Source organism: Euprymna scolopes, chromosome 25, assembly GCF_053919585.1.
Source record: "Euprymna scolopes isolate OS-2025 chromosome 25, ASM5391958v1, whole genome shotgun sequence".
Taxonomy (NCBI): Eukaryota; Metazoa; Mollusca; class Cephalopoda; order Sepiida; family Sepiolidae; genus Euprymna; species Euprymna scolopes.
Genome location: NC_136506.1, coordinates 95,682,634 through 95,706,481, shown reverse-complemented (window position 1 = coordinate 95,706,481; position 23,848 = coordinate 95,682,634). Strand labels below are relative to the sequence as shown.

Here is a 23,848-nt window from a genome sequence, read left to right as displayed (position 1 = left end):
AAAAAGTTCAGTCAAATATCAATATATTACGTTAAATTGAAAATAAAAAATGACGACAAAATTTTCCCAAGGCTGAATATGTTGTTTGTTTTTTTTCCATTTGCTACTTTAAATTAAGTAGAAAAGTAACTTTTTGTTTTTTCTGCATTTGGTTTTGTTTACTTTTGTCTTTCATATGTGGCATGATCACGTTGACACACCGGTTATTTTTAGAAAACTGAAGTTAAGCAACATTGAATCTGGATAGTACCAAATGGGTGACTATTTGGGAATACCAGGTGCCATATAGAGGAAGACGTCGACACCTCTTGCCGCTCCAGAAGGTATCTCACTCTCAACGCAATCATCTACCTGTTTAAGAGACAGATACGTCCTAAAATAGAGTACCGTTGCTTTATCTGGGTGAGAGCTGCTCGGGCCAACCTATCCTCCCTTGACAAAGTTTAAAACCGATTTCGAAACCTAGTAGTTGCTGCCCTTTTCTCTTGTTTGCAAACACAAAAGAGACGTTGCCAGCATGTTTCTGCTTTGTCGTTATTTTCATGGCAAGTGCTCCATTTTATAATTTAATTGTTCATGAGTAGGAAAACAAAACAGAATTTCAACCAAAAACAATCATCTTCATTAATGTAGAGCGAAATCATATATATATATATATATATATATATATATATATATATATATATATATATATATATATATATATATATATAATTCTCTCTTGATTATTGTTGTGGTGGCAACCACTTATTTGCATATGCGAATAACATAACACTATAAATGGCAAGCCTAGGTTGGCCTTGGTGTGTCTTACTCAAATGCCACCGGAAGTGACGCCGAAGAGCGTACATGTCCTCCCACCAAGACTCTCTGACTCGACACCGTCATTTGTACATATTGTAAATATACCTTTTCTTTAATACACTTATTATTGCGTTATCTTGTTGTTTGCGTCTTCATTGTATTTCCTTACTAATTATTGTTCAACCTTGCAACCACAACAATTATTATCTAATTTTAAAAGTTATTAAAAATGTATCTTTACTGGGATGCATGTTACATACAGCAGGCAGGTTATAAGAAAAACTATTTCGATATTCGAGCCCTTAAGAAATTTTAAAAACAGTGATTATCTAATAAAAAATTTCTACTTAAAAACCTTATCACATTAACGTTCACGTCAGATTAGAGACCACGTGATCAGTAGCTTCTTATCGCCAGTGATAAAACAGCTCATTATTTTCAAATAGGCTGACTATATGGTTTGCCCCAAATGACATCAGTATATATATATATATATATATATATATATATATGTATATATATATATATATTAAATCAAAAATTCTACAATAACTTTTTCTCAATCTATTATATATATATATATATATATATATATATATATATATATATATATATATATATATATGTAACGCCTCCAGTGCAGCTCAGCTCAGGTGCATAGACTCGTGATTGAAATGCACCCGTAGCCGATACCTGTGGCGTTACTCGTGATTTCGTCTAGTGGTCGAATTCGTCTTCGCCGCCGTCGTCAGTTGCTCTCCGGTTCCGCTTTCAAATCAGCTTCCAACCGTCACCTGGGCTATCGGAGAAATATATTGCATTCACAACGGCGTTCCAATCAAAGAAAAGAAAGTCAAAACTTAATTGGGTTTTCTTAACATAGAATTGATTATTGTCTTTGACTTTACAATATAATAGTTACACACTGCCTAGTCATGCAACTTAGGGGGCTGGCAGTTTTGTTTCTTTTACCAAGTTCTCTGTTCTTCATCTACCGTCAGTCCACGGAAAGGGATCAGCGAAAAAAGACACCAATTAGCCAAGTGTCTTGTTTTTATCAAATCAGTCATTCCTCCTTCCACCTTTTTGGAGTTATTCTTTCTTTCTTTTTCTCTCACTCTCTTCTTTTATCCTATTAATTTGTACTCCCTTTCTTTCCTTTTGAATTTCCTCCCTCTTTCTTTTTCCCTAATTTCTACTCCTCCTTTCGGCTTTATCCATCCCCATTTTTTAACCCTCATTGCACTGAGGTGTTCACTTATGTAATTAGGAGCTATTAGTCACCTCCAGGTCGAACAATGCCTGGCAGCGACCCCTCACCCCCGATTCCCACCCCAAGCTGTCAGCTTAAGAATCTCTGGATTTCTTCATATCGCTCAACAGAGGGTCTAAAAACAACCTTTTCGTTGTTAACGGATTTACAATAGCAATAAGATAACAATTTTTTTTTTCTTTCTGAAAAAATCCCATAGACATTTCTGTTTAAAACAACATCAAACCATCATCATCATCATTAGAATTCAGCCGTGCAGATTCCTCTGAATTCGTGTCGACTAGCAAGGTCAATTGGCATCGCTCGGTCCGCATCATGTCACACACACACACACACACACACACACACACACACACATATATATATATATATATATATATATATATATATAGACTTATATGTAATATACTTTTCCGTAACCACAACGAAGGTAAATGTTTCTCGCATGTTTTTCCTGTTAAGGATACCCCTCCTCTTTTTTCTTTCCATTCAAAAAATGCTACATTGCCAAAAGTGTGTTTATTCATAAAGTCTGAAGAAATGCTGGTTTTTGGAAATTTTCAAACGATATAATGATTGAAATTGTCGAACTGGACATTGAAACAATTGTAACATAAAATGAAATACACTTTTCGTTGCCATCAACACCTTGTCTTGAAGTCTTGATTTTGCACACACAGTATATATATATATATATATATATATATATATATATATATATATATATATATATATATATATATAATATAAAAATCTCATACTCGGATTTCCTCCTGGAATTATTCCATTATAACACTATATATATATATATATTAGGTTGAGAAAAAAAGTTCTTGCAGAATTTTTAATTTTGATTTCAGATGATGTATTTTCAAATAAGTTTTCGTTATAATACCTTTACTTTATATATCATTTTAAAGACCGTTTTTCGCTTTATCTAATCGTTTAAATTTTTAAAACAATTATGTCTTCTTTTCAGAACGTTAAATACAAGATGGAAAAAAGCAAATTCACACAATTTTATTATTTCAATTCAAGCTAGGCTAAAAAGCTGCTGAAACAGCTCGCAATATCAACGGAGCGTTTGGCCCAGGAACCACTACTGAATGCACAGAACGTATAGCACAATGGTGGTTTAAGAAATTTCGTGGCGGCGATGAGTCTTGAAGATGATGAGTGTAGTGGTCGACCATCGGATGTTGAAAACGATCAATTAAGAGCTTTAGTTAAAGCCAATTTATGCACAACTGTTTGAGAATTTGCTTCTGAATTAGACGTAACGTATACGACGATTTCCAACCACTTGAGAGATTGGAAAGACAAAAAAATTTGATAAATGGATGCCTCATGAATCGAATGACAACATCAATATAACAAAAAGTAACATTGTTATAAAATGTCATCTTCTCTTCTTTTACACAACAAAAACGACCCTGGGTTGTGACTTGAGATGAAAAGTGGGTTCTTTACGACAACTGGCAATATTCAGCTCCATGGTCATATGCCGACGAAGCTCCATGACACTTCCTGAAGCCAGAGTTACACCAAAAGAAGGTCATGTTGACTGTTTGGTAGTCTGCGACCGGTCTCATCAATTACAGTTTTTTGAATGCAGGCGACACCATTATGGCGGTGAAGTACGGTCCACAAATGAATGAAATGCATCAGAAACTTTGGCAATAACACCCAGCATTAATCAATTCTCCACGATGCTACCTGACCTTACATTGCTAAACCGACCCTGCAGAAGATGAACAAATTGGCCTCATCTACCATACTCTTCAGACCTCTCACCCACCGACTACCACTTTTTCAAGCATCTTGACAGCTTTTTGCGTGAGAAATGCTTCAAAAACCTAAGCGATATCAAAAATGCCTTCAGCAGCTTCATCGCCACCAGAACGCAAGATTTTTACGTTACTGGCATAAAATACACTTGTTTTGCGTTGGCAAAATTGTGTTGATTCTGACGGTGCTAATTTCGATCAATAAATTTTTCTTTGAGCTGAGATATGTTCATCTAAATTTAAAAATTAAAAACCGCAAGAACTTTCTTGTCAACCTAACTCCAGGTTAATATTTTCCAGATGCAAAGCAACCAATGGATTTTTAATAAGGTTAATATAAGAGTGCTCCATACCAAAGTAGGGAAAGATATATTTTCACCTTGTTTTTACGTAAAAATTAATATGTCTATTTTTTTAATCTAATTTTTATCTTTGTATTCTTAACCTCCCCGTTCTTTCCTTCCTTCCTTTCTTTATATTTTTCCTCATTTTTTTTTTCTCTATTTCAATACAAACCTTAATCCACGCCCCCTCTTTTTGTCTTCTTCCGATATATTAAAAACCATTTCACTTTTTATTTTTTACTTCTATTTTGAATAACATGTCATGTGACCTCCTGATAATAATTTTTTGTGACGCTGAATACCTGAACGATTTTCATTATTGACTCAGCTTTTGTATAAGATATATCGTTTGAAGAGGTCTCTATTTACTAGTAACTAGCTGACCGAAACATGCTCATGAACGTGTATCGACATATTAATTCTTTTGTAAAAACAAATAAAAAGTATATATATATATATATATATATATATATATATATATATATATATATATATATATATATATATATATTTACATTACAGCCAACTATCGCAGGCCAAAAGTTTGCTTTGTTGTTTCCTTTTTTCTCTGGGAATATTTAGATTTACATACTTTTCGTTTAATCATACATTTCCCCCCTTATTTTCTGAACACGGGAGAGAAAGAGAGAGAGAGATAAAGACAGAGACAGAGATTACAACAACGTAACGAATACGGAGTGACCTCATTTCATTAACGTATCATTGCTCGGTTAATATAGAATCAAAGTAACATGATATTTCCATTCAGTTTATACTTTTTTAAAAAAAAAATTATTATTACTATCATTTATATTTTTTCTTTTTTTTCTGTTTAGATGTTTAGGTTTTATTATTTTTTTTTTACAGTAATATGTGAATTTATTGAAACAAAGTATTGCAGTTAATACAAAAAAAAATTAATAAATGATAAATACACACAAGAAGTTTCGTTACATTTAATTAGGATAGGATTCCATGCTTTAGTTCGTAAATAAACTTTTGCTTCTTTGTGTGCGCGTGTGTTTGCCTTATTAACGTGCAGCATCGGAACAGATACTATGCTTACAGCCTTGCCTCAAAAACCAACATATTATTATATTTACTGTTTTGAAGACGGTATGCACTTATATTAGCGTTCTACCTTTTTTTTTAGTATAGTGTATATATAGTATAGTGCTATTTTCTTTTTAATTATAGTGTTTTCACGATAAATTGAAGTTTTACACTATCTCTTGGTTTATTTCATTGTTAAGTGAAAGTACAGGATAACTGAACATAATATGATTTTTGGTAAAACTTGCGGAGAATGCTCTGTCTTATGGTTGTTTTAAAAATGGAACGAAAATTAACATTTCGTTCCGCTTTTACGTTCGGTACATTTTTACATTAGGTCCAACTCATCGTTCACATTCAACATGTCATCTTTTATAGGCTTTGGGATATGCTGACAAAATTGGAGGTGTCTATTCAGAAAGCCGTTCTTAACGTGGGGAGGTTGGAGGTGTCTATTCAGAAAGACGTTCTTAAAAAGGGGAGTTCGGGGTGTTTATTCGTTGTATGCATACTCAAAAACATATAAAAGTCAACATTTCATATGTAATCGAGGAGTTCGGCGTATGCATAAAAATTACCACAAAAGGTATACCAAATTGACTTTTTTAAATTAAATTATTTCGTTTTTGTTCATAGAATTTCATTTTTATAACAAAAATAAATCTTCTTTATATATATATATATATATATATATATATATATATATATATATATATATATATATATATATATATACTATAAAGCTGAACGTCTGTGTGTGTGTCTGGTCACGAATAGGCTCCTATATGGTTGACTATTATAGAAAACTGATCACATATAATGATAGAAGATGTATCGAGACACAGGAATGGGTGTGTTTGATCTGGCATAATGATGATTCATTAAAATTGTCGGGTCTGCGTATGCGCCTGGTCCACAAAGTATGGAAATAAAAAATTAAAAAATAAAAAAAAAAAAACGTTTACAAGTGTTTTTGATATAGATATACATAATAATACTTTGATAAGTATGTTTTAACTTAAATAGGGATGGTATAATAAAATTGTGGGGTCTGCGTTCGCGCCTGGCCTCCATAGAATGGAAATAGGCACAAACTTTAATAAAGACTTTTCATATCTATCTGCGTAAGTATACTTTGATAATTATGTATCAGTTTGAAGAAATATGGTATAATAAAATTATGGTGTGTTCGTTCGCGCCTGACCTCCATAGAATGAAAATATGTCACAAAGTTTAACAAGTTTTTTTTAATATAGATCCACAGAATATTGTGATAAGTGTTTCAGTGTGAACAGGTATGGTATAATAAATCATGGGGTTTATCTATTTTATTTTTACTTTCATCATATTTTGCTTTGGTTTTGATACCCCCAAATTCGAAGCTATCTCTTTACAACCCTTCCTTTTCATAACCTATCATACTTTCATAAATCAGATTTCATTTTCTGTGGGCTGTTTTTTAACCCAGTCAACGACGGGTACTTTTGCTAGTATACATATATATATATATATATATATATATATATATATATATATATATATATATATATATATATATAAAAGAACAACTGTTGAGTATTACACTTTCGATTACAGAGAGCACAATAAAACGAAAGGAAATTTAAATTTCCGTTCCATTTTTAGAACAAGCATAAAACACAGCATTCTCCACAAGTTATACAGGATTTTTTTTTTTTAATAATTACAAATTTAAATCATTGTGCATTTATTCAAACGGCCTTTCATCTCGCTAGATTAATCACCCCCCCTCACTCAACAAGAATATATATATATATATAATAAACTCCCGGTATATAAATTCAAGGTTTCTTTTTTTTGTTTGTTAAATTGTTACGTGAAACTACAGAATACAAAACACCCGCCAAACGTAATTAGCTAAATTCATAACAATTAACAATTGCATGAATGGTTTATTTTATTGTCGCTAAACCATAATCACGTGATTAAAATTTTAGCAGACTAAAAATTGGGAGATACAAGGGTCAGGAGAACCCGAAATAGTAATACTACATACTAGAAATAACAATTTCGTTTCAGTAAGAAGGATAACGAAATAGTAATTCGTTCTTTCCTGGTAAATGCGTGCCTAAATAAAGTGTGGAGAAATGCGTGACTTACCTGGATAGACCACGTGCGGGTCGGTCACCGAAAATAAATAAAAAGAAAGAAAAGAAAACGGTCAAGACTCTTATTTATAGAGTAGTGATCACGTGAGTTAGAAGAATATGCAAATAGAGGTGAACGATTTTGCGATATAAAAAGCCTGTGTTGTTAAGAGGAGGGCGAAACTGTTGGCAGAAGTCAGTGCTGTCAGACGTGCTTTAGAGTTTTGTTATTATATGCTGTGCTCGATTATTGGAGAGAGAAGAGAAGAGGAGGAACCAAGAAGACATTCTGCAGGTACTTTGATACAACGGGGGCGCAATTCAACAATCAACCATTTCCTTTGGTTTAAGAACACAAAGGAATCGAGATACTTGACTTTGTGTTGGTTTTAAACTATTTCGGCCATCATTTGTTGGAGAGAATCATCATTTTTCGGACGAAGCCAGCATGCATCTTCCACAACAACACCTAGTTGCTCCAACATGACACCTGTAGCCAACGAACTTGCGTCAACCCATGCATTTAGTTCGTTTCCAGACACTTGCCACTCACCCCGGGCAGGGTCATTCCTATGCACTCTGGACAACATATGCAGTCCTCTGAATTCCAGGATGTCCACTCTGCTGGTGTATCATGCGGATCTGGTCAGGTGTTAATTGATCCGTTACAGTCGCGCATGTTTGTTGTTGAAGATCGGATCCCCGCCTCATTGCATCGATCCACCTCTTTGGTACTCGAGTCAAGCTATCAGCCAAATTCTGCATCGACGAGACTAACGTAATGTCTACCTGCAAGCTGTATTCGTCAACTAGACGCTTAATTATTGCTAGTCTCCTTCGTACTAGCATTTCACTTGCAGCTCTAGTCTTAACTCGAGCCTTTCCAGTCAAGGTGTCGGTTAACCAATGGTAAACACACAATGAGTCAGTGTGGAGATGCACAACATTAGTCTGCCATTGCAATGCGAGATTAAGACCTTTTAACGTGGCATCAAGTTCTGCCAAATTTATATGTTGTGGTGAAGGGACCACCCAAGGGATTAATTCCGCTCATGGCTGTTGAACAACCTAGCAAAGAAAGAATTTGTCCCGTAATGGATTACCGAGAGTTGAATCGGCATGTTGATGCGTTTACCGGAAACGCAGATGTGTGCGCTGCTAAACTGAGAGAGTGGCGTCAAAAAGGGAGCAATGTAGCACTTCTGGATCTAAAGAGGGCCTACCTGCAGATACGTGTCCATGAGTCATTATGACCGTTTCAGACAGTACTACTCAAGGGAAAACTATATTGTTTGACATGTTTGGGTTTTGGCCTAAACGTAGCACCCTTGATTATGACAACCATTATTAAAACTGTTTTGATGCAGGATGAGACCACAGCAAAAGCTGCTTCAGCCTACATAGATGACATCTATGTTAATGAGGACATAATGTCTGCAGATGCAGTTCGAATAAAACTAAAAGTGTTTGGGTTAATAAGCAAAGACCCTAAGCGCCTAAAGGATGGAGTGCCCGTGCTAGGCGTAGAGGTCTGGGAGGAGGGCAACTGGCAGCGAGTAGGGATGGACATAACACATTATGGGGACAAACATTTTTTGACCATGACGGATTGTGGCCCGACACGTTTCACAATATGGCGCCTGTTGACACGACAGGGTGTGGACTGCATACTCTGGAATCGTATTGCACAGCCGATCTGGTTCCTGGCCCATGGCCCATTTCCACTTTGCAGTCCACACCCTTTCGTTGTCATCAAATGTAGCACAGAAGTCCTTTTCTTCAATCGACATGGCTGCACAGACGTCTTTCCCTTCTCCAAGCCTGATACCTCTAGCTGCTGTGATTGTAACGCCTCCTAGTGCTTGTATTGCATCAATTCCAAGCAACATGTCGTAGCCAAGGGATTAATTCCGCTCATGGCTGTTGAACAACCTACGAAAGAAAGAATTCGTCCCGTAATGGATTACCGAGAGTTGAATCGGCATGTTGATGCGTTTACCGGAAACGCAGATGTGTGCGCTGCTAAACTGAGAGAGTGGCGTCAAAAAGGGAGCAATGTAGCACTTCTGGATCTAGAGGTCTGGGAGGAGGGCAACTGGCAGCGAGTAGGGATGGACATAACACATTATGGGGACAAACATTTTTTGACCATGACGGATTGTGGCCCGACGCGTTTCACAATATGGCGCCTGTTGACACGACAGGGTGTGGACTGCAAAGTGGAAATGAGCCATGGGCCAGGAACCAGATCGGCTGTGCAACACGATTCCAGAGTATGCAGTTTCTACCAAGAATAGGGCCGCATATGAAGAAGAACTTCAGATGTGGATTGACAATGGTTGGTTAATACCATACCCACAGGAACATCTTGTTAATACGTTGCGATGGAAGCGAGGGAGCCCACTTCCAAAGTTACCCAATGTATTAACATAAAGAAAAGTGCAGCAAAAATAAATAAATAATTGACGCTTCATTTCATTTAGAATTTTGGTTTGTAAGTTTGATGAGTTCGAAGTATTTTTGCGGTGATTGGGCCACGGTATTCCCGTTGTCACATTTACAAAAAAAACAAAACAAAAAAACATCAAATTCAACGATAAAAATCATAAAAATAATATGTTAAAAAACTTTCTTTTTTTAAAACTGAGTGTTACGTTTGTAATTGATGAGATTAACGTGATATAAAAAAAAACAGGTGTCCTGTGAGGATTTCAGAGGGGAGAGGGCATTTCCGTAATCCTCAGCATTTTTTTTTCCACTAAGCCACAGTAACGCGTGAACGGGCACAGCTAGTATATATATATATATATATATAGTGAATGAATGACAAATGTCTATATTACAAAGTTCATAATGTTGACCATCTTACAATTTTTCCTTTAATTCAGTTGGCGTTTACAATTCCTGACAAAAGGAAATAAAGTTTTGATTAAAATCCGAAAAAAATGGAAACATATCTATTTTTTTTTCTTTCTTACTTTCTTGCTGAGAAATAGCCTCACATACGGCTCTATATTTACATATGTTTGCTGTTGCTACTGCTGCTACCATAGACGCACCCCCGTTCATAATAATGATTGCAGAAATTATACTACTAGGTTTACAACAACAGATGCAACATACAAATTTATTATGTTGGAAATATTATCCACCATCATATGTAAGTTTAGAAAGTCATTTTAGACATATTTGTTCCTTATATTAAAATCCTACCTTTCATCCTATGAGAAACATCATCACGATCGTCAACTTTATAGAAAGTAGTTCCCATTATCCCTTCTAAATCTAAAGTCCTCATAGCACCACCAGTCTACACCAGGAACTCTTATACACATCATACATATACCGCCCTGTCTACCTTTGTAACTTGCCAATAAACTTATAGACAACCCATTACCTTTCCGTTTCCAGTTACAAAAAGAATAAATTCTCCCTCAATCAGTTCTGACTATTCGCATGGGCTGCGAGTTAAAAAACAAACCGACCGTTTTCTTTTTTTCCCCCTTTATTTCCTAAATATAATACTTCGTTTACTATATTAGTTTTTAGTACACTAAAATTCCTACATGGACAAACAAACAGCGAGCAAGAGCAAGAGGCTATGCCAAGCAAATATATGCGTATATATATATATATATATATATATATATTTGTTGTTTACATGGGGATCACCACTTATCAAGGCCCATAGGCCATTTGGGGATAAGGGTTATTTTGTGTACAATAATGGGATAATATCGTATATTTTATTGAAGTTGGTATTGGAGATTTGATAAAGTGTCTTACTTAAGCGGGCGATTAATCAGGAATTTGTTTATGTTGGACTTGAAGACGTCCAAGTTGTAGCCAGGTTGGAAAGAGGCAAACGGAAGAGAATTCCACAGGCATGCACTTCTCAGAAAAAAGCTATGTTCATGGAATCTATGTTTTGATTTAGGCACAGATAAAGAGTGAGGGAAATTACTGACAGTGGTTTTAGCTAGATGGGTGTTTATCATGAAGGATTGGCGAGGGGGGGGCAGAGATTGGAGCTCGGATGAGCACTTGCCATGGAAATAACGATAAAACAAAGACCGGCTTGCAACGTCTCTTCTGTGGGAGAGAGGTTGCAGGGAAGAGAAGAGACCATCCCCCACTAAGCCACCAAGTCTATTTTGTACTTTGCCAAGGCAGGATAGGTTTTTTTTGAAGCTCCAGCCCAGATGTGGCAGCAGTACTCGATCTTTGGACGTACTTGGCTTTTATAGAGATAGAGAATTGCATCAGTAGTGAGATATCTTCTGGAGCGGTAGAAGGATCCCTCCATTTTCCCAGCAGCCCGGGCAACAGACTTGATATACGTGTTCCATTTCAGATCAGGAGCAAAGGTCAAACCCAGGAGTTTGTCAAAACATGAAGCCTCCCCAAGACGAGAGCCGTCCATTTCAATTGATGCTAGATGAGGGACAGAGTGTTGATGATGTAAAGTTAGGAGGTTGGTTTTAGATACATTAAAAGTAATCAGCCATCTCTTCCCCTACTGAACCACATGCTCAAGATCAAAGGAGAGGGAATCAGAGTGAGCTTTGTCATTTATGGCCTTTAATATGTTGCCATAGATAGTCGTGTCATCAGCATAGATGTCAATGAATGATTTAAGTATGTGTTTTTGGAGATCATTGATATAGATCAGGAAGAGAGTTGGGCTCAGGATGGACCCCTGAGGAACTCCAGCATTAATACTATGGGCCTCTGATTGCTGCCCATCAGCCACAACTCTTATGAACCTATCAGAGAGAAATGATTTAATAATTGAGAAAACATTTCCATATGCCATACCTTATCGAAGGCCTTCGATATGTCAAGAGCCATTGCCCTAGAAAGGAAGCCTTTGTCGAGAGATTCACTAATCCTATGGGATATAACTGTTAGCACATCAGCTGTAGATCTTGCAGAGCAGAAACCATGTTACATGTCACTAAGGAGGTTATTTCTACTGAGGTGGTTGACTACTTTATTTTATATAGATTCCAGTAACTTACTCATGACACACAAGAGACTTATTGGTCTGTACTGAGAGGGAGATGACTTATCACCTGAGATCTTAAATACAGGGCATACTGACGAGGTTTTCCAGGGTGTTAGAAAGCACTTCTCCTTAAGGCAATGCTTAAACAGTTTTGTAAGTATGGGGGCAAGTTTTGGTTGAAGCTTTTTCAACACTATAATTGGAATGCCGTCTGGGCCAGTTGCTTTACTGGAATCAAGGTTCTTGATTAGTTTGACGACCTCGTGCACAAATATTTGTATGTTGGATAGCATGTTGTCTGTTGTAGGAGGAAATACAGGGAGTTGATGACCTTCGTCACAGAGGCTAGAGTTAACTGCAAAGTTCTTGGCAAATAGTTTGGCCTTGTCGGATGCTGATGAGATGACCTCAGATGATGGTTGGGATAGAACGCACGCTTCTGCTCAGGATCCTGTTTGCTATTTGCCAAAACTGGTGGGAACCAAGCCGTTGCTCAGCTACTTTGGATTTGATGGACTGAGCATATAGCTCTCTTGCATTTTTTATTACTCTTTTACAGTGGTTGCTAGCAGTCCTGAAGGCAGCTTTAGTCTCAGTACATCTATTACGTTGGTAGCTATGGAAAAAGTGATTTCTGTGCACAATGGCAGCAACACATTCTGGGGAGAACCATGGTTGGCTGTTAGGTTTTTGCTGGAATTTTTTGGATGGTATGAATCTGTCTATGCCTATAATTTACCATTCCGTCAGGTCTGATACTATAGAGGATAAATCCTTTTTAAACATGGAATGCAGAGGTAGATCAGATATGAATGTACGGAAGCTATCCCAGTCAGCCATAGAATATCGATATACAGTACGGTGGAGAGGTACATCTAAAGACTTATTGTATTTCATTTTTATCTTAACTGATACAACTAGGGAGATAGAACGGAACATGAACATATCTCACATATAACTGTGTGGTCAGAGGATCCCAGGGGAGGTAGAACGGAACATGAACACAGCTCAGGGGAAGTTGTGAGAAAAAGGTCTAGAAGGCTTGCATATTGACAAGTAGTATCGGGCACACGGGTGGGTTCGTGAACAATCTGAGTTAGGTCATAGGCAATGGCAAAATCATGACAGAACCTCCCCTCATCATCTGTCTTATTTGAGTGGGTCAGCCATTCCACATTATGGACATTGAAATCACCGCAAATGTGAATGGTAGCCGAAGGATGAGCAGACAGGATGAGGTCAATTTTCTCAGATATACTCTTAAGGACAGTAACCCCGCTGTTGTGGGGGCGATAGAGGGCAAATATGAATGCGCTGGTGTAAGCAAGTGCAACCCGGAAGCACATATAAGGTAAATTAGGGTATTCTCTGGAGATATCTCTACCATACGGAAGCTATCTTTAATGTAGGCGCATATTCCATGCCCATGGCGATCTTGGGGGTCAGATTTAGATGTTAAGTTAGAGCATCCTTTTATTATGAACACATCGAGGGAAGTGGTCGGCCCTATGCCAGTTTTGCTTAGAAAGAGTAAGTCCGGTTTCGTCTCCTATAATTGGGTTTCAACCTCTGGAAGGTTGGAACGGTGTGGGAGAAGGAGACATGGTAGTAGGGGTCTACATTGGAGGTTTATTTGTGTTTTTTTTTTTTTTTGAAATATTTCATGTTGAGTTTTTGGGGTTTGTGGAACAGGTCGACAGACTTGGTTAGAGTAGGACAGAGAGGGAAAGTAAAAGAGAGAAAGCGAGGAATTTTTTTTTTGTAGCACATGATAAGGTAAAGCCGTAACAATTACCCACTAATATGGCATCGAAAGGGCCCACCAGAAACTACTGCATGGTCCAGAATCTATTCACCAAATGGCAATACAGCAGCCCCGGTACTTTACACCTGCTGATAGGACAGCCTCCTTAGTGGTTAACCAAGGTTCGGGTCCCTGACTATCAGGCAGTTAACGTCAGCCCAGATGAAACGTTTACCTCCAGCAGCCGTACTAATGACATGGCCACAAGAATAGGCATAGAAACAGAAAAATTACCTATATCTCAGGCTACTGTTCACAAAGTGGAAAGCAGCTTTTTCTTCACTCTTTGTCAGAAAAATCACTCATTGGAAATGAAGATTGAGGGACAAAAAAGGAGAAGCGAGTGTTACTGGAGCTGCTGATAACACGATAGTGTATTATCTACTCTCCATTAAAAAAAAAAAAAAATAAGGACTTATTAATATCTACTTAATATAAGTCCGTTTCTCCGTTCTCAGTTTAGGAGAATATTTGAAAATAATCTTCCCTCCCATAATTATGCGTGGGTATTTTTTTGGCTTTATCTAACCTCGATAGAGAATGATTTAAGCATTCGAGCTTTACCTTTATAAGATACCGTAATGGAACTTTCAATTTGTGAGGTCGGGGTTTTTTTTTGTATTAATTTAGTTTGGAAGAACCCGTTTAAAAGCTGGTTAAGAGTAGAACAATTTGGCTTAGGTACTAAGTTTAGACTGGTTAAGAAATAATGCATACTGCTGAGAAAAAGCATTTTTCAGTGTTTAGTTAATAGTACAGATATAAAAGAAACAATAGAAAAAAAGAGCAAAAGAAAGATGAGTGCAGTTGAAATGTTCAGAAATTTATTCAAACCTGGAAAAAAATAAATAAATGAATAGAAAATAATGTCTGCAATACTAAGTTTTTGCGATATCAAGACAGGTTGATTTCAAAATTATAGATAGAAAATGGCATAACTTAGCTTTGGAAGAGTTTGACCGTGCAGTCTCGAGAGAGAGGGAAGGACAGAGAGATACAGTAGAGATATAGAGAGGGACAGAGAGAGAGAGAGGGGGGGCAGAGATATACGGTAAAGATATAGAGAGGGACAGAGAGAGAAAGGAAGGGACAGAGAAATACGGTAGAGATATAGAGAGGGACAGAGAGAGTGAGAGAGATATGGGAAGAGAGAGAGAGAGAGAGAAAGTAAGAGAGATGGATAGAGAGATGACCGTCGTCGTCAGTTGTGTTACTCTTTCTCATTCACGCATCCGATAAGTTTTTGAAGGCGTTATTTCCTGTAACCATAGAAATTCTACGTGACCAAGCTGACTAGAGTGTTTAGTTACGAATTTGAAACTGGGTACTGCGGATAATGTAATTTTTTTTTTTGGGGGGGGGGGTACTCGATGCTATTTTCAGGGTGGCTTAGGTTTTTTACATTTCTTCTTCTGCGGGCACGTACGAGTAATAATTAATATTAAATGTTTTGTTTCTATTTTTTAACGCAAATGGGTCACAAAACAACGTACTATTGTAAATTGCTTTTAGGTATATATACTGAAAAATACTTGTGTACTTTAGATAGTTAAAAATAAATTTAAACGCAAATGGGTTACAAACCTAATTAACTTGCTGTGCACAATATTTCTTTCAAACAAAAAATAACATTTCTCTTTCTGTTGCCTAAAATTTTAATTCGTATACATTGTTTCAGTTTATAAACTGTTCTGTTTATACTGTAAACCAAATTCTGTACATATTGTGTAAAATAATTAATGATTGTTTAGTATTTACAGAAAACACTCCCTTTATAGTTTCTTAAAACTTTTAATATACTCTTGCTTTGATAATTAACTGGCTGTGGACAATATTTCTTACAAAAGTAAAACAATTTTTTATGTTGTTTTTTACACGGGGGTAGGGCATACTACTAAGGAGAAACGCCGGTTAACGGATCCTGCTAGCGTATATATGAGATTGGACTGCAGATACTGGTATCATGAGTTCGACTCTAACCTATGCTGATGACTGCTTGAAGGTGTCCATAGGTATACTTTTTATGCACGTAATTATATATATATATATCAGAACATAAATTTATGACTTGTTATAACATATTATACATCTATATATCTATAAAAGTGAACGTGTCTGTGTACCTGTCTGTCTGTGTGTTTGTCAGTCTCTCTACGCAATAACTCTGTCAATTTTAAGTCTACAGACTCGAAATTTGATATACAGGGTACTGAGATTTGGGAAAATCTATGTAATTGGTTTTCGGCCAGAAATTTGGCTTTTAAGGGGTCAAAGTTCAACAATTTTACCTTTGAGAACTCTACCAAACTCCCTCGACCATTTTGGGTCTAAACACTTGAAATTTTGTATATAGGTTCCTTGAACATGGATCTAACTTAATAACTTTAAAACAATAAATGTTAAGGGGTTATAATAGGGGTCAAAGTTAAAAAAAAAATTGACCTCCGCGGTCTCTACCAAATTACTCAGACAATTTCTGGTCTAAACATTTGAAATTTTACATAAAGGGTATTCAGAGATAGGGCAAGCTTTTTCATTGGTTTGGGTCGAAAATTTTTAGTTACCAATATATAAATGTATGTATGTATGTTTGCATGTCTTCCCAACACTTTCGACAGAGGCAACGGATTTTCACAAGATCAGTATCGTTTTGAAGATCGAACTTTCAGACGACAAATATCGAAAAATTGGCTAAAAACATTAATATCTTCACCTTAAACTAGGCACTTTTCTACAGGGGGAGGTCTTTTTTTTTTCGCCGATATTTTTGAAAGTCATCCTCTCTTTTCGATTGTCTAGCCTTAATTATAAAAAATGTTATTTCCGGTTTGGCGGTGGTCGTAACAGCATAGACGTCAGGTTTTTTTCCCGTTCTTTTCCTCGTTTGCGGTACGGGTTCGAGCCTGCCTTCCTACTACCACCTTTTTTTTTTTTTGCTCAACATACACATCAAAACACCAGGGCAACGCCGGGCTGAAATGCTAGTATGTATATATATATATATATATAGCATAAATTTAAGACTATAAATTATATTTTACATGGAATTATTATTCGACAGGATATTCAAATAAGATATATTGATATCTTGTAGCTCAATAAATTCATGTAAAATATAATTTAGTCTTAAATTTGTATTCTTTTATAACAAGCTTTTTTTTCGTATCTTTTGGTTGGAATTACTATAGAAATATTAATATTTATATTTACTCTGTTTGCAGAAGCTTTTGGATTATAAACTTAATCTTTATAGTTTGATTATATATATATATATATATATATATATATATATATATAACTACTTCATTTACTCACATAAAATTAATATACGAAAGTATAAATTTATGCGTAAACTTTAAGTATTTACTTCAAAAGTGCTCAACACGTAGGTAGAGCTAATTAGTAAGTTATAAAATATATATGGCTTAATCGGCATATATATATATATATATATATATATATATATATATATATATATATACATCCTGTTTCTCTCAGCCTTCTTTAACTGTCTGTCTGTCTGTCTGTCTGTCTGTATCTCTCTCTCTCTCTCTCTCTAAAGGGAGAGAGAAAGAGAGAGAGATACTCTTGAGCTATATATTGCATGAATTATATTTCGAATTGTAACAAGAGGAGAATACCGAAGTAGGGCAAGATATACTTTCTGTTTGTTTTTTAGTGACTAGCTGACCGAAACATCTTCATAAATGTGTAGCAACATATTACCGCTTATGTAAAAAAAATAAAAAGTATATACATATACATATATATATATATATATATATATATGGATGACTTATGTTAAATTTGGAGTTGCTTTATTTTTAAACGTGTCTCACTTCTTCTTCACTTACATTTTTCCAGGAACGGTCAGCGATATTCCGTCTGCAAACAGCACCGCGAACCAGCAAGCTTTACCAGTCTTAAGCACGCAAACCCTGGTGGCCATCCTCGTCGCCACTTTGTCAGTTGGAATACTACTGCTGATTTCTGTTTTGGCCGCCGTTGCGAATAATGCAATCACTGGCTGGAATGCGCAGGCGTATACACGAATAGAGAATCTCATCAAAGGCACGTACCATTAATGTTGTCTATTACGTTGCATTGAATGTTTTTTTTTTGTTATCTTGAAAACATTTTTTTTTACCTCTTGATAAATAGATTACTTTATTTGTATCTATTGATAAAATTATATATATATATATATATATATATATATATATATATATATATATATATATATATATATATGTATATATATATATATATATATATATATATATATGTATATATATATATATATATATATGTATATATATATATATGTATATATATATATATATATATATATATATGTATATATATATATATATATATATGTATATATATATATATGTATATATATATATATATATGTATATATATATATATATATATGTATATATATATATATATATATGTATATATATATATATATATGTATATATATATATATATATATATGTATATATATATATATATATGTATATATATATATATATATATGTATATATATATATATATATATATGTATATATATATATATATATATATATATACATATATATATATATGTATATATATGTATATATATATATATATATGTATGTATATATATATATATATGTATATATATATATATGTATATATATATGTATATATATATATATGTATATATATATATATATATACATATATATATATGTATATATATATATATATATATATATATATATATATGATGAAGATAATGGAAATAGTATTCCGACAAAATAGAGAAATAAAAAGGAACAAACCGTATTATGTATTCATCAACGTTTCGTCTTTATTTCATCCAGAGGAAGTCACGAAATAAAGACGAAACGTTGATGAACACATAATACGGTTTGTTCCTTTTTATTTCTCTCTCCCCCCATCTCTCTCTCTCTCTCTCTCTCTCTCTCTCTCTCTATATATATATATATATATATATATATATATATATATATATATATATATATATATATATATATATATATAATAATTTTCCATAATTTTTCAAGTTTTCTCAGTTGGTCATTTATTACTTTTTAAAAGGTAGCCATTGCATTATTGTTTTGTATTGCAACTAACATGTCTGTGAAATTATGTTTTTGCTGCATATTTAATCACGTACTCATCAGATGTTTATCTTAAAAAACTTAGAAAAAACACATTGTTCATGCAACCGACACACCCTCCTGTTCCTTCTTCTTTCGAAGAGTATGGTTGTGCCGTATTTCGCGATATGAAACAACATGGTAATGGCAAAATTAAATTTAAAATTAAGGAATGACCAACTGAGAAAACTTGATATTTGGAACTTGGAAAATTATTATATTGCGCTATATATGCTCTGGAACCCAATAAAAAGCATTCATTGAGCTTGGATGTTTTTCAATTTTTCAAAATTTTCAAAATTTATATTAAAAAAAATGTTTCATTATAAAAAAACTTCATAGAAAGATTTTTTAACCTATTACGATTGGTATAAACTGAGTATGTTTCAAGTAAATTATTAACACACACACACACACACACACACACACACACACACACACACACACACACACATATATATATATATATATATATATATTTATATATATATATATATATATATTATAAAGAATTATAAGAATTAAAAGAAATAAAAATTGAAAAGGCTAGCTTATCGGTTTCAAACCTCACTTAACGGAGCTAAAATTGAGATTAATAAGAAAAATATAAGATGGAAATATGGTGGGGACAATTGGGGAAAAATAAGAAAAAAAATAATAGGGAAAGAATCAGCTAGAAACTACAGGTCAGCTTTTCAGTTTTTATTTTTTAATTCGTCATGATTAATAAATTCGGTCTGTACATTGCTATTATATATATATATATATATATATAGTTAGTGGAGATGGTAATTAATAAAAACTGAAGAAAGTGCTCAATACTGTTGTAGAGCAAATATGCGTTTTATTTTTTTATTGCCGTATCTTTCTGTTAAGTTACATTATTGTTTCGGCTACACGGCCGTTTTTTTTTGGCCGTTTGTAGCGTCCTCAGACTTTTACAGAAATGTTCGCTATTTTGGGATGAAAGAGTGGAAGAGTGAATGAGGTCAGGGGGGTGCGAGGAGGGCGGAAGAGGAAGAGAGGAAGGGAACAAGGAGGAAAGGTGGGGGGGCGTTTGGTATGTCGATAATGTTTTAGTTTTGGGGTTTAAGGAACTTGCGGGGGTATATATATATATATATATATATACATATATATATATATATAAAGTTAGGTATCTGTATACGTTTATATATTTGAATGTACATGGTTTTATTTTATGTCACCTTGACCACACGTTTTTTGCCTTTTAGTGAAAGTTTGATAGAAATTATGTATATATACTTTTATCTTCTGTTTTTTTTAAAACTTTATCACACTCTTATTTTTTATTTTTTATTAGTTATTATTCTTTTTTACTTTATCTTTTATTTTTATTTTAATGGCATAAGATAACATAAATAACTCTCACTGGACCCTAATTAATTAATTAATTAACTTTCATATCATATTATTATTATAATCTCCTAATAGCGTACTCCGTACGCTCTACCGCTCGATCCTGTTAAAATCCCACTCTAGCATATTTAAAGAGCCATAATTATCTAATAATCCCCTGGATAGCCCTTCACTACATACCACCTATATAAGACCCCCCAAATATGCTTGACGTCGCATCCATGTCTTGTAACCTAACACATCCATTCCTCTTCTGATGAAAAGCATTAGGTTTCGAAATGCCTGACAGAAAGAGTTTTCATAACCCCAACACACTGTATTGTATTCTCTTGTTTCAAATTGATTAATGGTTGATTGCTAAATTACTTATTCGATCATTACGAAATTTAGAACAAGGTGTAAAGGGTAATAATGTGGGTAATATTTAGTTTTATACAAAGCTGAATAATAAAATTCTTTGATTTTTGCATAATTTTAACTTTAGCTATAAGACATCAATTTTCCAAGTTTTTATTTATTTTTTTATTTTTTTAGCATTAAAAAAGATGTTAGGGGACATAATCGGGACACAACTATTTGAAAAGTTAAATATTTCAGATTTGCATTACATTTTTTTCCATAGTAATTAGAAGTCAGTTATGCAAGATTTAATGAATTTCAATTTCTTTTTAATACCCCTTAAACCTACGCTATAAATCTTTGACATTTTCTAGAATCGAATTCATTTTTTGATTTTTTTTATTCATTTTTTTATTTTTTTATTCATTTTTTTATTTTTTTATTCATTTTTCCTATTCTTCATGTTTTACCTCTGCTTTTTTCTTTCCCTTCTTTTTTGTTTTCCTTAAATATTTGGAATATCGAGTTGTGCCATTTATCATCTGAGGCTAAGCTAACTATGTCCAGAGACAGATTCTAATTTTGGATGATTGAAACTCGAAATGATAGGAAGACTATAGATGAGAAATTCTTCAAAGCTTGTGAAATATTCAACCACATAAGGGAGAAGCTTATGCAGGCAATAAAGCCATCAGCCAATGTCTGTGTGGATGAAATTCTGTACCTATTCAGAGGACATTGCAGATTTAAGCAATACATACCCAGCAAACCATCAAAATATGGGCTCAAATATTGGAATTTAGTCGATTGTGATACGGGTTATATTTTCGACACGGACATTTATTCATTTATTTATTTATTTATTCATTTATTTATTTATTTATTTATTCATTTATTTATTTATTTATTCATTTATTTATTTATTTATTCATTTATTTATTTATTTATTCATTTATTTATTTATTTATTTATTCATTTATTCATTTATTTATTCATTTATTCATTTATTTATTCATTTATTTATTTATTCATTTATTTAGGAAAAGAAAATCAACAAGATACAAACAACAAAAATATTGGTGAGCAAGTAGATATGAAAATATGCAAATCTTTGTTGAAGACAGGTAGAGATGAAACTACTGACAATTTTTTCATTGGCTGAAAGTCTGTGGAAAAATGGTCTCACTTTTACAGGAACATTGAGGAAAAATGGTCTCACTGCAACAATGGTGTCTTCAATGACTATGGAATTCTTCTTTGCCCTAACTGCATTAATCGCATGAAGTGTGTAATATTGACGACTTAACCATATGGACTACGGCGCAATCTATTGGCTATGCCTCGATTTTAATTTTTTATATTTTTATCCAGTTCTACATTCTACTATGTGACAAGTAACGCTTCCTATACAACTAAGATAGTTACTGCTGGTATGCAGGTGGTAGATATCACATCTACGAACATTAACTGAAATTAACCGACTCCCCCGACACGATTTCGGAACAACCTATTTGTTGAGGGACATCACGTCTCTACGAAGGATGAACCGCTTTTTTCTACATATATTAGACATTAAGAGGAGATTATAGATTTATATAAATACCCGTTCACATGCACTTTTTCATGATAAAGCTAGAACCCAGAATTAGATGGAATATATATATATATATATATATATAGAGAGAGAGAGAGAGAGAGAGAGAGAAAGAGAGAGACAGGTCTTCAACACTCACTGGCCAGATTTCAATTCTATACATCATCACACTGCATACACATGCTTAACAAACTCTTCTCTTGATCAATATTGGTAACGCTCAGCTGGTTAGTAATGATACGTTCCCTGAACTAACTTCATCCATTCGTAGTCATTCATCAAATAAAAAGTCTATATATGTAAATGGTCGTAGGTGTGACTAAGCGGATAATTTTAAAAAAGTCTTTTTTGACAGCTACAGATCTGAATGAAATAAAACAAACGTTCACTTTCTGTCTGTCTGTCTGTCTGTCTGTCTGTCTCTCTCTCTCTCAAGCTATCTATGTCTATTTCGTTCTCTCACTGTAATGGTTGTTTCAGTTTTTATTATGTTGAAGAAATATAAACAAACATTTCCGGCAGAAAATATCTACATGAGAGAGAGAGAGAGAAAGAGGGGAGGGCACGGTGGAAAATATCTACATGAGAGAGAGAGAAAGAAAGAGAGGGGGGCACGGCGGAAAATATCTACATGAGGGAGAGAGAGAGAGAGAGAGAGAAAGAAAGAGAGGGGGCACGGCGGAAAATATCTACATGAGGGAGAGAGAAAGAGAGAGAGAAAGAAAGAGAGGGGGGCACGGCGGAAAATATCTACATGAGGGAGAGAGAGAGAGAGAGAGAGAAAGAAAGAGAGGGGGGCACGGCGGAAAATATCTACATGAGGGAGAGAGAGAGAGAGAAAGAAAGAAAGAGGGGGGGGGGCACGGCGGAAAATATCTGCACCAGATGTTAATATATGTATCCTATCTTTCTCTATCCATCTCACGCTTTTGGTCGGTAATTTCTGTCCTCTCTCGCTCTCTCACTGTATTTCAATTTTAAATGAGCACACATGATTTCTGTAACTCGCTTTGAATGCAGTGCTTGCAGAACTGGCATAAGCTCTAGAGCCATTTACAGTAACTACTTCACATTTGTATACTACACTTACAGTTAAACAGTTTCCATTTAATGTGCAATTATTCTTATTTCTACAGTTACAAATATTTTCGATCATACT

The 23,848-nt window shown here is 34.4% G+C and overlaps 1 protein-coding gene across 4 annotated transcripts in view; it reads left to right on the top strand.

The window, feature by feature from the left end:
* Positions 1 to 23,848, top strand: part of LOC145247530 (uncharacterized) — a 204,434-nt gene that overhangs the window by 162,398 nt on the left and 18,188 nt on the right. For all 4 annotated transcript variants that reach the window (XM_080109360.1, XM_080109356.1, XM_080109358.1 and 1 more), the window contains one exon: positions 18,064 to 18,270. In XM_080109360.1, the coding sequence (XP_079965486.1) occupies positions 18,064 to 18,270 (207 nt within the window). The remainder of the gene's footprint in view (positions 1 to 18,063; positions 18,271 to 23,848) is intronic.